The 14,360-nt window shown below is 36.1% G+C and overlaps 1 protein-coding gene across 1 annotated transcript in view; it reads left to right on the plus strand.

Moving 5' to 3' along the window:
- The window catches only part of UBE3C (ubiquitin protein ligase E3C), a 60,446-nt gene that overhangs the window by 5,565 nt on the left and 40,521 nt on the right, over positions 1-14,360 (plus strand). The window contains exons 2-10 of the mRNA XM_015852830.2: positions 3,078-3,131; positions 5,608-5,682; positions 6,215-6,361; positions 6,914-7,029; positions 8,266-8,423; positions 10,423-10,576; positions 11,227-11,447; positions 11,697-11,851; positions 13,516-13,703. Coding sequence (XP_015708316.1) covers positions 3,078-3,131; positions 5,608-5,682; positions 6,215-6,361; positions 6,914-7,029; positions 8,266-8,423; positions 10,423-10,576; positions 11,227-11,447; positions 11,697-11,851; positions 13,516-13,703 — 1,268 coding nt within the window. The remainder of the gene's footprint in view (positions 1-3,077; positions 3,132-5,607; positions 5,683-6,214; positions 6,362-6,913; positions 7,030-8,265; positions 8,424-10,422; positions 10,577-11,226; positions 11,448-11,696; positions 11,852-13,515; positions 13,704-14,360) is intronic.

The following is a 14,360-nucleotide window of genomic DNA, read 5'->3' on the forward strand; positions in this document are numbered from 1 at the left end:
AAAGGTGTATGTTTGGTGGCCCTGCCAGGCAGGGGGTTGGAACTACATGATCCTTGAGGTCCCTTCCAACCCGGGTCATTTTGTGATTCTGTGACTAATGTTAGGGGTCTTTATTGTCACCATTAAAACGCAATTCCCTGCTTCATGAGGCTCCTCAGAAGTTATTTTCCTATGTAGTTTTAATTATAACTGGTACAACTTCTTAAGTATTTCCTAAGTTATGTAGGCCCCAAAATGCATGCTGTTATTTGGGATCGGTATGGGAAAATCCTGTGGTGTGCTGGGCAGGAATAAAGGGGGACACTTGAAGAGCTGTTTTGGGTTGTACTTCAAATTGAGTTAACCCGCAGAATCACAGAATGTAGCTCTACATTCATCATATAAGTGATGAGCTCTATTAACGACTTCTTGTAAGTCTTCAACAGGGGAAAAAATGGTTAAGATGTTATGAAGCCAAATGTATAATCTAAAACATATGGAGAAGTGCTTTTACAAATCCCAAGACTTTTAAAAATAGAGTAATTTTAAATTACAAAATGAGACAGCTTTACAAACAGCTTTACAAAGTCCCCTTTGTTTCTTTTAATGCTCTTGTTTTTATAAGCAAGGAACTGTTGCTTACCAAGTTCTGTTTATTTCTGTTACTGACATCACGTTCCTGTATATTTCCCCTCCAACTTCCAGGTAAAGTGTGTATGGGGAATTAGGTAGTTAGTGCATATGAGGTCATTGTGGGTGACATTTAACATCCTCCTCACTTGAAAAGAAGCTACAGGTTGTAGTTAGCTGGGAGTGGTGATGGAATTGCTGCTGTCAGGTACAGGCTGTTGTCTCACACTTGAAACACATTTCTGCTCTTATACAGGTGTGTATTTAGCGTAGACTATTTTGGTGCTGAATAGAACAGCGTTTTCAACTTAAAAGGGGAATAAGCTCCTCTATTTTTACAAAGAAATCACAACGATTAATATTTCAGTTGTTAGCATTGTTGTTTTCTTCTTAATGTACTCAACGTTTAAACGCTACGTGAAAATAATTGCTCTGTTTCTCATTTACACCTCATAAAGTTAGATTTTATATTGTCCAATGTGGAGTTAAGATGCCTTAAGCAAGATGATTGTCAAGTGATGTTCAGTTTTGAAGGACTTGATAAATACTGGGAATATTTGGGAAAAAAAACCCCAAAATTATAGGGGAGGAAGGGTATTTGAGAGGCATCTATACTGTATCTGGCTATAAGAAGCGAGTGTTTTACAATGACCTCCATAGGCAAAGATAATTTTGGTCATCTCCTTCCCACTGCGAGTTTCTTTTCTTTTGCATTTTCATAGTGTTATTTCTTAATTTCTGAACAGGTGATATATTGAAACTGTGCTGAATAACTCTGAAGGAGATATAATTATTTAAAATGCATTTCTTGTGTTTAATTTGAATACAGCTATAGGCCGTATATTAGATTCCATTCCTGTTTCTCATCTGTTTGTGTATCATGTGAACAAGAACAGGATATTTTTTCTTCAGTTGGGCAGTACTTACCTGTATATCTAATCCTTTGGCTTGGGACAGTGCATCTGTTACGTTTAGTTTAAGAAGGTGATGTATGCCTTCAATAATAGTCAAAGAAAGTACTTGTGTTTGTAGTCAAAGTGTATTGACTTGAGAAGAGCTCTCTTCAGGGAGACCCCAATGCAGAGCTGGAGATGCACTGAGTGCCCACATACAGCTGTCCCTCTGACCAGCAGCTGGAAAAGAATTAATGTATATTTAAAAAGAAAAGTATTGAAATTTTAGGTTACCTGTTGGTTATTTCTCCATTTATTACATTATCAATGTATCTTCTATTAGTTCTTTCACTTCACGCTTCCAAGACAGACACAAACCCCTGCCTGTTGCTTGAGTTGAGATATGTCGTTTTAGGTATGGGCTTTGTTGTGATTTCCTCTTATTGTGTTTAACAAGTGGAATAAACCCTTGTATTTAGAGGGCAATAGCTGCATTTAGTGGTGTCTTTGGCTGTAAAGTACTGTCTTTAGAGGAAAAGCTGGTTAACCTTATTGTGGGATTTCTTCCTTTGGGCTTGCTCCAGTGGATGATCTGAAACACAAAACCAGTTCTCAGTTCCTTATTTTTTTTGCATCAGTGCTTTGCTTTTCATTGCCCGTGGTGCTCTGTGCTCAGGTATTTTTGGTCCTAATGAAACCGGGAGAATCACGAAGCTCTTGCTTCCTCTCTACCTTCAGAAACATTAGGGAAGAAGAATTCTGCCATCAGTTTTTGTTTCTTCCTGTAGACATATAGACATATAGAAATATGCAATATTTCTATATTGCAGCAAGTTGTTTCAGGAGTGATTCAATATTAAAATGTTTGTCTGCCATCTTCAGGTTTATGTTTCAATATTTAGATGCAGGACATTTTCAGGTTGACTGTATTTTATTCCCTAACTGCCCTGGCTTAGAAAAGCCATAGAAAGAAAAATGTGTATAAGAGCAGTGAAAAAGGAAAGTCCTCAAATCTGTTGTCTGCTCTGAACTGGATTTAGGAAGGTTCCATGGTTTAATCCTTCTTGCAGGTTAGCCAAGGTAATGGAGCTTTGTAGCAGTAGGTGATTGCTTTCAGGTGCCACAGCTTGCAGTGCACACCTGGGCCAATAGCTCACATGTCCAGTCAGGAAAGTGCTCAGCAAACATTTGAAGTACCAGGTAGAATTGGGACCCTATTATGTTTCCACTTCCTCTTTTATTAATGAATTCTGTTTACCTTGGTTACCTTGGGATGCCGAGAACACAAATCTGAATGTAGGCCGGTGGGTTTTGCTATTGTTTGCCTATTCTTGTGGTTTTTACACAGGCATTGTCATTGTTCTTCTGGGAGGGCTGTGTTAGGTGTGCTTTTAAGTGCAGGAAATTATTAGTACTTAACTCTTGTTGAGTGTTGTGTGTATGACACTACGAACAATTCCCCCCCCCCCCCCACCCCCCCCCAAAAAAAAAAATAAAAAGCTTTGATGAAATATTGTGAAGGATTCAAAATCTTTTGTTTGAAGGAAAATAACCTTGTATCTTTGTGCTGTTTAGGAGGAAAAGGCTTCGCTCCTGCATCGCACTCAAGAAGAAAGGCGAAAACGAGAGGTAAAGTGGACTACAAGCATTTCCATGCATGCAGGATTTGTCTTTGATGCAGTAACCTTTGCAGTCCAGTGTTGCACATCTGCTTAGTTCAGGAATGCTTGCTTTCAGTTGGCAAATCTTGTGCAATATCTTCCAGTATACTGGAAGCAACAAAAGCGACTGCTTTTATGGTCCTTCCCAGAAGTGATTTTCGTTTCAAAAGAAGATAATTAAGTATGCACTGGGTGCAAAAGGAATTTTTCCTTTTATTTTGATGCTCATTTGATCTAGTCTGTGTTGAGAAAATAGAGGCATTTGGTCAGTAAATTCTTCCATTTGTTTATTTTGTGGATTGATCTTGGCAAACCATTTTCTACTCCTGTTTCTGCTGCGGCTTTCAGAATGACCTGCAGTAAACCTCTGCCCAGTTTGAGTCTCAGTTCTGAAAGGTGCAGTTGAAACTATGATACCTGAATGTGTGGTAAAGCTGTTGGGAATCAGCTGATAATTAAGAAAGAGAGAAGCAGTTGTGAGGCTGATGTATGAGTTTTCAGGGAATCTTACTAATAATGTGTGATGTGCGTTACTGCCTTTCAGGCATTTGAGCTGGAACAAAGCAGAAAAGGGGAAATACACATAGGAAGGAAAAAGTTGAGTTCTGAAGCACAGTGTTGTAGTGAATATGTTCCTTCCGGCTTGAGCTGTTTTGTAATGCTGTGCTATGTGCCAAAATGAAGATCCAGTTAGTAGTATAGTGTGAGTGAGTGTATTAATGTGGACATTCTTTTGTCTGCTGATAGGAGGAGGATAAAAAAAAGGTCTTGAGAGATGGCTTTAAAAGTGTTCCTGAAGTTTTCATGCTAATCAAACAGCTATTTGCCCCTTTGAATATGTTTGAGCCTTGCTGGATTACATACAGTTTTATGGCGGCTCATCCCTTTCTTTGGATAGTTACTCCTTTTTTTTCCCTTTTCCTCTCTAAACTAGCTATGAAATTGCTAGGATTTCACTGGTTACTTAAGAACATTGTTTGTAATCAGATTTGCAACCACTGGAGTTCTTATCAACATAGGCAAAAATTCGCTTGTACTTCAAAAGCATTTTGCCAATTATCAACCCATTCAGTTGCATATTTATGAATATAATAGTTGCATCAAGTAGCTCAGAGTTGATGCAGTGTCATATTTCTATATGTATGCACTGACAGACACGTGATCTCGTGTGATGTGCATCAGTTCTTCACAACATGAATGGGCTGCTCTTGGATAGGAGTGATTAGTATTATTGTTTTTGAAGGATGACTCCTCTGAGACTAAGACCAGTTATGTCTTTAAAAAATGCCTGTAGCTGAACCTTAGCAGTGACCTTAGACTTAAAACCTTCGCAATTATGGGTCACTAATTGACTGCTACGTGCACTAGGGTAAAAACAATATCTAGAGAGAAAGAGGAGATATCCACTTTTAAGTGGAGCATTATATTATGATTATGAAGAGAGTATGCAGGTCTCTAATTGGAGCTCTCCTTCTTGTTCCCATACTTCGTACTTCTGCTGTTGAGTATCTTTATTCTCTGCAATATTTTTTGGAATAGAAAGCTTTCATTTTGGCTCAGGCTTGGGAATTAATCAGAGGATTTCAAGGACAGGTTTATTCAGAGGAGTTGTTTAAATATTTTCTTCCTTCTTTCGTCTCCTAAGAAGCTGTGTGGATGTTGTTGGAAAGGGGTTTACGGTAGCCACTTCCCAGGGTTATTCCTGTGATCAGATGTGTTGGGGGTGTTGTCAGGGAATGTGCTGATTTCTTTCTCTATATTACGTGAAGCAAGCAGGTTTTCAGTTACCCAGAAAGTGAGCTGTCTTACAGGGATGGTTATAACTGCTCATTCTAGTTGGTGATGAAGGCTTCATAAAAGGACTCCGACTCACTTTCTTTGTCTTGTTTAAAGCAGAGCAGGATTATTTTTTTCCTATAGTTTCCCTGTAGAGCTTTTAGGTTTGAAGCATTGCCTTCATTTTTATTTATTCTGTCCAAATAAACATTGTGAGTTTTGTTTTTATTCTCTAGTTGTTGTTGCCTCCACTTGCTAATCTAAACTGTGCTGGGTTCTAAGTACAGATTTATCACTTGAATGGAAAAGGATGTGAGTCTTCAATGTCAGCTGATCTGTGCAGAAAGAGGATTAACATCACTGAGTTTGAGTTCTTCAGCGTTGTAGCTTTAGGGCTGTCAAATAAAGTGTAAATGTGTTTGTGTTGATTTCTGTGCTATTATGTACTCACTGAGTATTAAGAATTCTTTTGCTATAAGCTGGTGGTAATTGCACACTTGGAGCTTGTGTGTATTGGATGCCGAACATCAGATACTTTTTCCTTAATGATAGTGCTTAATTTGAGCTAAAGAAATGTCCTTTTGAATGCAAATTTATCAGATAAAATTGTAGAAATTAGAGCTGGTTCCACTATGTTTCTTTTTATTTATTTCTCCTTTGTTTTACAGGAAGAAAGACGAAGGCTGAAAAATGCAATAATAATCCAATCATTTGTAAGGGGTTACAGAGACAGAAAACGTCAGGTAAGTACTTGTTTGTTGAGAAACAGGTAAAGCAGTCTATGCTGGAAAATCAGTTTTCTTTTTTTGGGGTGAGGGGGAAGTAATTTTTATGTATTTGGTGTGCTGATGAAGTGTAAGTTCTTATTCTCTATTGACATCTGCTGAGACTCGGTTCTTTAGCGGGTTAATGCTTATTCAGCAAAGCACTTTCATGACAGCTGACTTGAGTGGGATGATGTATTTTTTTTTGACTGGACACTTACATACTTGCAGCTTTCACACATCAGCAAAACTTCCTTGGTATGTGTAACTAATGTAGTCATCTGAGGCAGAAGGATATTCTTTTTAAGCTGTTCGGCTTGATTGTTCTGGGAAAGAGTTCTGCCTGTTTACATTTGCTAACATTGATTGAGTAAACTAGCTGAAAATGTTTGGTGTGATAATTTTGCTACTAGTTGGGATGGGAAACAAATGAGATTATAAAAGTGCCACATTCTTATGTAAAATCATAACAATTATCAAAACACTAATGTGTATTTTCCTTTGTTTGAAGTACTCTATCCAGAGAAGTGAATTTGATCGCTGTGCTAATTTGGCCCAAACTGGAGGAACCTTTTCTACTGCTAATGGAGCTAATTTGACTCTTTTAGTTCGTCAGTTACTTTTTTTCTATAGACAGAATGAGGATTCTAAGCGTTTGGTGAGTGGTGTAAATAGTTTGATCTGTTATTTCACTCGGAAGGCTTGGGAAGGGATGCAGAAATGGATTTGATGACTTCAAGAAATTCATTTTGCTGACCTGCACTCTTTTGTTTAGATGAAATAACTTAAAATTAGATTGAATGATGAAAAATCCTTTGTGTGTGGTTCACAATAATTTATTAAAAAACATAATAAGAAATATTTTTAAGTAATTTCCTGCTAACTCTCTGGGAATTCTTAAGATATTTTTATTAACGAATTTGTTATAACAGCTATTTGTAAGTGTATTTCTGTTAATATTGGAAGTTAATAGTCATATTTTGTGTAGTTCAATAAACATTTTTTTCTTTAACTGGTATGATTGTCTTATTTTATGTTTAAGTTCTCCAAAGGAGATGTTACATACATTATAAAATCAATTTTATGCAAGAGCTGTATTTATAAAAAAATGGATATTGAACCTTTGTTACATACAGCTGCTCTTCATGTGCTTGAAATAACAGAACTGAGATATTGTAATAAATAGTAAAATTGTGTGTATGTTTTCCAGATATGGTTGTGTCAGAATTTAATTAAACAGAGTTCTCAGTTTGTTAAGCAATTGGATGGTCCAGACAGACTTACTTGCTTATTCCAAATCAAAAGACTGTTGGGGCTGTGTTGCAGGTAAGTTCTTTTTTCTATACGCTGTTGCCTAAAACACGTTCAGAAATTGCATTGCGCACTTGCTTGTTTCTTTGTGCAGCAAATGGAAAGAACTTTTTATGATCACTACAAATATAGGCTATGATAAATGACATTTTTTCATGCTTGAGAAAAATGAAATGCTCTCAATTCCGTTGACTTTTAAGTTCATATGCAATATGTGCTAAAGAAACATAATCCCTAAGGACAGACTTAAGTCTATCCTTAAGCGTTTGCATGTAGCAAAGTCATTACAAGTCTTTGTTGGAACCAGAAGGTTTTCTTGAACTGATAGTGATCAAAAAGTATCTGAGGAGTTTGACTGTTTTTCCAAGGATGTGCTTTGGGTGTTCTGTTTTAAGACTGATGTTGAAAATGTCCTTCCTTTTGCTTTGGACTTCAGGCATGTTAAGCAGTTATTTTACTGTCTTCAACAGTTGATTCATTATTTGTAGAGACCTTTTTACATTCATTTCAGGGAACCAATGTACATCTATGTAACTGCTGGAGTAACTGTCAGCTAAAAGCTGATTTCGGAAATGATACAGTTTATTCAGAAATGATACTTTTTAACAACACTCTCTTAGAGCCTTAGAGAAATCTTGTTTCCTTTTAATGTCCAAGATTTTCTTTTTGTAAATGAGTGCATTCAAATCACTGAATCTTGCTATGCTGTATGGATTGTTTTGTGATCTACTTACAATTTGGTGCAGAAGCCCAGAAAACAAGAGGGTGAGGAGCATTAATCTTTTGTAAGCTCAGCTTTGTGACAAGTTGTAGCTTTTGACATTACTTTTAATAAACCAAATGTTGCTTGATAGCAGCTGTGTCTGCCCAGAAGTTCTTGTCAAAGTATCTTTAATCTGTTTAGTGAATTGCCTGAGTTGAGTTATCATAGTCACTTTTGCTGCTGATATCCTGTCTTACTGGATGGCTGTGAAAGAAAGGGCACTGTCAGGGCAACTCTGCCTGTATGTGTCTCATTGTAACAAATAGTTTTAATTCGGAATGGGCTCTGAATTGTCACAGTTTCAGTCGTTGCTCCTAGTTGTTTCATAAGCGATTTGCTAAAAGGTTGGGGATGGGTGTATTTTATGTCTTAAGTAAGTCTGTAGTCAAGGATGTTCTGGGGAACATCATATATTTAACTAAAACAGTGTTTGTGATGAAGTAAGAGGAATCTCGGGGTGAATTACTTTTCTTTTGTATCGTCTGTAGGCTATTGCAAAACTGCAATGATGACAGTCTGAATGTTGCACTTCCTATGAGAATGCTTGAGGTATTTTCATCAGAGAATACGTATTTACCTGTTTTACAAGATGTCAGCTATGTAACATCACTAATTGAACAAATTTTGCACTACATGATTCAAAAAGGTGAGTAGCTAAGAACTGGAAGTTCTCAACAACACTCAAGAGCTCAACAAAATGCACAATACCTGAAGGCTGTATTGTTTCAACATGTTTTTCAATTACTACAGACACAGATTAAGTGCTACATACACTAACCCATGCATGAAACGGATATTTTGCTTGTAATGAGATCACTGTTTGAGAAATTGCTATTTAAATTCTTCAGATATTCTGTTCATAAATTTAGTATTATCCTAAGTTATATATACAGACTTTTACTACAGGGTTTGAGAGTAGATGGATATAGTTCTCTGTAACTGCTATTGATCATTACTGTTGTAAGTTGGTATTATTTTTTTCTTACTAGCACTAGAAAAAGACATCTGAGCAAAGAGATTGTGACCTAACCTTTATTTGCTTCGTGGCATCATCTGTAAAACTGTTTGCTGAGCTGCAATCAGTTACACCTGTGCAAACATACTGAAAGTTAATGAGTTGTGTAGTTATCGCCAAAATTCGTGTTGTCTTGAAGAAATGTTGTTGCTCTGAGGATGTGTGAAAAAAATAATTTGCTTTTATGATGCCACTTGAGTTTACAACGACTGGTAGCTGGGGAAAAATGCCAGAAATGGTATGAAAAAAGACCCTGGATCCAGCTTTGTGGCTATAAAATGTAGACTAGCACCTTCCAATTGGTTAATCTTTACAATAATTCTGTACTCGTGAGTTTTAGAGTACATTCAGTAGAACAAACCTCTCTTAGGCTATAAGGATGTGTGCAGATTCCACACTTTGAAGTTTCTCTAGGGAAAAAGTGAATTCTTCTGTAGCACTTTTAATTTCCTTGACTAAGCATAATTAAGACTGTGGAAATACTTGTGTTTATCTCATTGTGTACCTCATAATTAATGACTTCAAAATCGCTTAAATATATTTCTTCTTTTAGTGTAATATTCACTCTGATATATCAAGGTTTACCAGGATGTTAAACTATAAATTTTAGTTAAATAAATAAATGAAATAAAATTAAATATATATATATATATGTAAATCAGCTTTCTAATAATGATTAAAACAAAAAGAAGCATGCATGCACAACAAGTGTAGAGCCTCCTAATGTATGAGGGTTAAGTTGTAAAGAGGCCTTATTCAGCTTTTATTACTTGCTTTGAAATACAGTTTATTCTCCAGGTGAGTCTCGTCATTCCTCGTAGCATTTTCCTTTTGTTACATTATATCTCAGTTAGGGTTACTGTGACAAAGTGTCCCAGACACAGTCTCTCAATGAGAGATAAAGTGCTATTTATGCATTTACAGTGGTTCCTGTAGTAGTGGAACTTGTCTTAATTTAGGATTTCATTGAGTAAGAGGAAGTTGGATTAGGAAGAATGAAATCATGTGATTCCATTTGTATTGTAGTGAGGCAGAAATAGATTCTGACAGTGAGACACATTACCCTCTATATGCATCTTTGTGGCTCCAAATGGTAATACATTTTATTACTGTCTGAGAGGTTCCTGTTTTGGAACAGTAATTGTATTCTTCAGTCTGCTAAATTAAGGTATTTGTAAACTTGAGACCGAGGAGCCTTGTTAGCAGAATGTGTAAGATACCCTCATGTTTCTGTGTAGAGGGAGAAAATTTCTGAAAGAACAAAAAGCAAGCTGTCAAAAAGAGGAAAACTTTTCATAGGTCATTGTCTGAAATCATATATCAAATTGCTCACTTAATCAGCAGGATTGGTTGGTCTTTGAAAGTCAGACTGACTCTGAATGCAGTTATTTATCTCTGAATTTATAAAGTGATTATTTCCAAAGATAAAGCTGATATCTGTTGTTGGTTATGTGAATATGACTGTAGTGGTAATATATATTAATATATAATATAGATAAAGCTTCTTATATTGAATTACAGAGTTTTTTTAAGGTTATAATTGTTAAGTAAGTATGTGTTGTTTTATAAAAGAAAGAAGAAAAGTAATACTGTAACACTGTATTTACATAATGATTTTACTTATTTGCAGGCCACTACAGGTCGCTTTATTTGTTAATTAATAGTAAGCTTCCATCAAGTATTGAGTATTCTGATGTTTCTCGAGTCCCTCTTGCAAAAATACTTCTGGAGAATGTTCTGAAACCATTGCACTTTACATACAGCTCCTGTCCTGAAGGTGCAAGGTAAATAAAAACAATATTAGATGCTTGTACTTATTATTGTCAGAGCTTCAGAGTTTATTGTTTTCAGTGCTGTTCAATTTGTATGCAATAGTAATGATTTATGAGGGAGCACGGGTGTGTGTGGAAAAACTTAGTTGAGTATAAAGATGTAGCCAGAGGCAGATGAAAACAATTCTGCATTTAAGAATTGTGACAGGTTTATGAAAGGGAAAAAAAGTGAGTCATAGCTGCAAGGATAGTGAGTCAGGTATGTGGAAAGACAAAAAAATGATGGAACTGGCTCTGATACATGTGTCAGTTTTTTCTGTTACAGTTAAAAGTGAAAATAACCCAATCAGGATTTTTTAGTTTATTTTTTATTTCACGATTAAAACATTTAACTTCAGAATAGTTTTCCATGAGTTGACTTTAAGTGTAAAGGGTAATGTTACCATTAAGATAAGCAGGGAAAAGACAGTGTGTAAGTACTGTATTTTTGAAAAAAAATCTGAGGAATTCAGATTACTGGCACAGAATTGAAGTGTCACTTTGCTGTCTTTTTGGTTAACGTGTTCAAACTTGCAAAACTGGAACTCTCGTTCTATGAACGTACTTGTAGGAAATGTCACCTGTATTTTCCATCAGGATGTTTTTTTTAATCTTCTTTTTAGACAACAGATTTTTGCAGCCTTCACAGAGGAGTTTGTGGCAGCACCTTTCACAGATCAGATATTCCATTTCATCATTCCAGCGCTGGCTGATGTGCAGACCGTTTTCCCTTATGAATTCTTTCTGAATGCACTATTATTAGCAGAAAATGGATGTTCAAGAAAATGTGATCGAGCTCCATGGCTTTTTTACTTCGTGTTAACAGTTGGAGAAACATATTTGGGTGAGAAAGTTACAACCAGTTCATTAATTTTTCATATTTGTATTAGTATTTCACGTGTTTCCATAACCTAGTTTGTTGCTAGCAGTATTAGAGATCTATGTTTTTTAGACACTTTTCCTCTTTTAGGAAGAAAGCATTTATTTGGGAGGGTTTGGCATAATGTGGTGGGGATTTTTTTAGATATTTCCAGTAAAATACAGTGAAGAACTGCCTAACTAAAGATCTTTTATTTCAATGTATTTGGTATAGGATCCCTTTCAGAAGAAGGACTGCTTGTGTACTTGAGAGTACTCCAGGCTTTTCTCTCTCAGCTGCCTGTATCTAGTGCTGGTACAGATTGTCAAGATGCAAACAGTGATTCTGAAGATGAGGATGAAGAGATCAGTAAAATGACAACTACACCTGTAAGCATTATAGAATTTCTTTGAATCAGTTTGATTTACAGTATTGGCAAATACAGGCAAAACCATGTTCACTGTAAGTCCAGTATTTTTTTAGATACTCATAGCAAGGGCCATGTTGGCATCTTATGAGTCGGTGGCTGCTCATTGCAACCAAATAGAACTGATTGTTTAAAAAAAAGTAAAAAAAAAAAATAAAAAAAAATTCAACACAAATAAAGCTTTTAGTAGAATAGCATAGTCCAGAAGTTACACTTCTTGAACAACAGAGCTTTCTTCCTTAACAAAAATGAAGCCGTACTTCTTTAATTTTACAGAGACTGGTACTCTCCTCATTCTTTAAGGTCATGGTGCCACTAGGATGTAATGAAACATGCTGATTTGGTCTTCCAAAGTTGTATTTATTTTTCCTCATGGAAAAACACATTCAAGTATAGTATAGTCTTTACCCTGTTGAATCAGCTCAGTTTTTAAATATATACATTACCTTCAAAGTCTTCAAGGTGAAACACTTAGTTTCTGCAATTATATATAGAGAGTAACATGAAAATGACTTTTCACTGGAGTTTAAGCATGTTGTAAAACTTTGACTAACAAAATGAATCCATGCTAACTTTAACCTCCTAACACTCAGACCAAGGTTTTGAACAAGAGTGTCTGCAGAGATGTAAATTCCGTGGTTTCTTAATGGTTTTTATATAATCTCTCAAAATATATACTACTACTCGGAGAACTAATGCACTGTGCAATCTTCTCTTGTGCAGTGTGTGAGGGTACACCAAATTTAGTGTTTGTTAAAGCAAAACAAAGAGGAGTTGGGGGAGTCTAAACACCTGTGTGAGTGATTTTTGTCTCCCACACTGAACTGGGGTTTTTAGATGGAGTGTATTACTATTAATCAAAAATCTTTATCAGTATAGTGTAGATAAACTGCCTTTTTTACCCAGTAAATAATATATTGTCCAAAGTACAAAGTGGTTGCCATTTTTTAACTCTATTTCTAAGCATGCCTATATTAAAAGAAAAAAGCAACAAAGGGCATGGATTGGAGCTTTTATCCTTCAGTGGGCCAGAGTGTTTTCTGCTTTCTTGGGCACGAGAAAGAAAGAGGAAATAAATAAAAGTATTTTAAGCTCTGCTCTTTTCTGTGCCAGCAAAAAGGATTCCTCTTTGTGTACTTCTTACTCTAGCTTGAGCACATGTGTTAGGCACCCTGAAGTTTGTTAGTCCATGGGTGATGAATGTGAAAATGTCATTTCTAAAAGAATGCACAGGAGGCATCCGTTTCTGGATTTCATACCCAGTGCTAACAGATTTCGCTGGGGGAGAGGTAAGTATTTACATATTTTATGCCTGTAAATGGTCTTACCTTATTGTATTCAAGTGTTGAAGAGCATTAAAGGGAATCTTTCCTACTGACTTAAGTGAGAAGATCAATAGCCATGATCCAGCACTTGCCTGCCTGTCAATTTAAATTGACTCTAAGGTGTGATACTCTCAGGAATGCTCCTGGTATAGACAGATGTGCTCATGCTGTAAATATCATACAGGACATATTTGTTCCAGTGAAATTCTGATATTTTTTATTATTTTTATTTTTTTAGAAAGGACATACTTGATCATTAAAAGTAATTCAAAGATTTTTTTTTTCTTTGGTATGTTTATAGGGTGACGGGAGAATATCAGTTCAGTACATTACTGAGGAGTGTCTAAAGAAACTGGATACAAAGCAGCAGACAAACACTCTGCTGAATATGGTTTGGAGAGATTCAGCTAGCGAAGAGGTCTTTACCTTGATGGCATCAATCTGCCACACGCTAATGGTACAACACCGAATGATGGTGCCAAAAGTCAGGCAAGTATAAATAACAGTGACATTGAACGGTAGTACATCTAAAATTCCTTTAAATTCCTTTAACTGGATAGACTGGTTAGATATTTTTTTTTATTATTGAGGTCTTTTATGATTAGCTGAAATAAAGAAGAATGTTCATTCCATTCCTTATGGCCAAATCTGTGAATCCTGAAGTGTGAGCCTATGTTGTTCGTGAGTTGCATCGCTGCGTTGAGGGACTGTGGGATGGTGTTTGTGATCAGAAAAAAACAGTGTAAAACAGGTGTCAGTGGCCAACTTCGTTTTTGTGTGATTTTTACCATTTTATCATCAGTAAAAAATCTGTAAGTATTAAGGCAATTGCGGCGCAAGTAGGATGTGAATAAGTGCTAGCAATAAACTAAGTATTTAGGGAATGCTGTAAACATAATCAATTCAAACTGCATTGTAAACAATGATACAGAAAACTAATTTGGTGCTATCTAAGCTCAGTGGTGTTTATAGCTGTTGGAGGAAGTAAGATGTCAGTGAAGCTGTGATTGCTCGATTACGGTAATTAGTCCTTTGTAGACTAATTGCATTAGAACAGGATGTGAGACCTGAAGATCATAGCAGCAGTTGAATGAATTACTATTCCCCCGTTATTGTTGAAACTAGTACATTGCCTTGGATAGTAAT

This window comes from Coturnix japonica, chromosome 2, assembly GCF_001577835.2.
Source record: "Coturnix japonica isolate 7356 chromosome 2, Coturnix japonica 2.1, whole genome shotgun sequence".
Classification (NCBI taxonomy): Eukaryota; Metazoa; Chordata; class Aves; order Galliformes; family Phasianidae; genus Coturnix; species Coturnix japonica.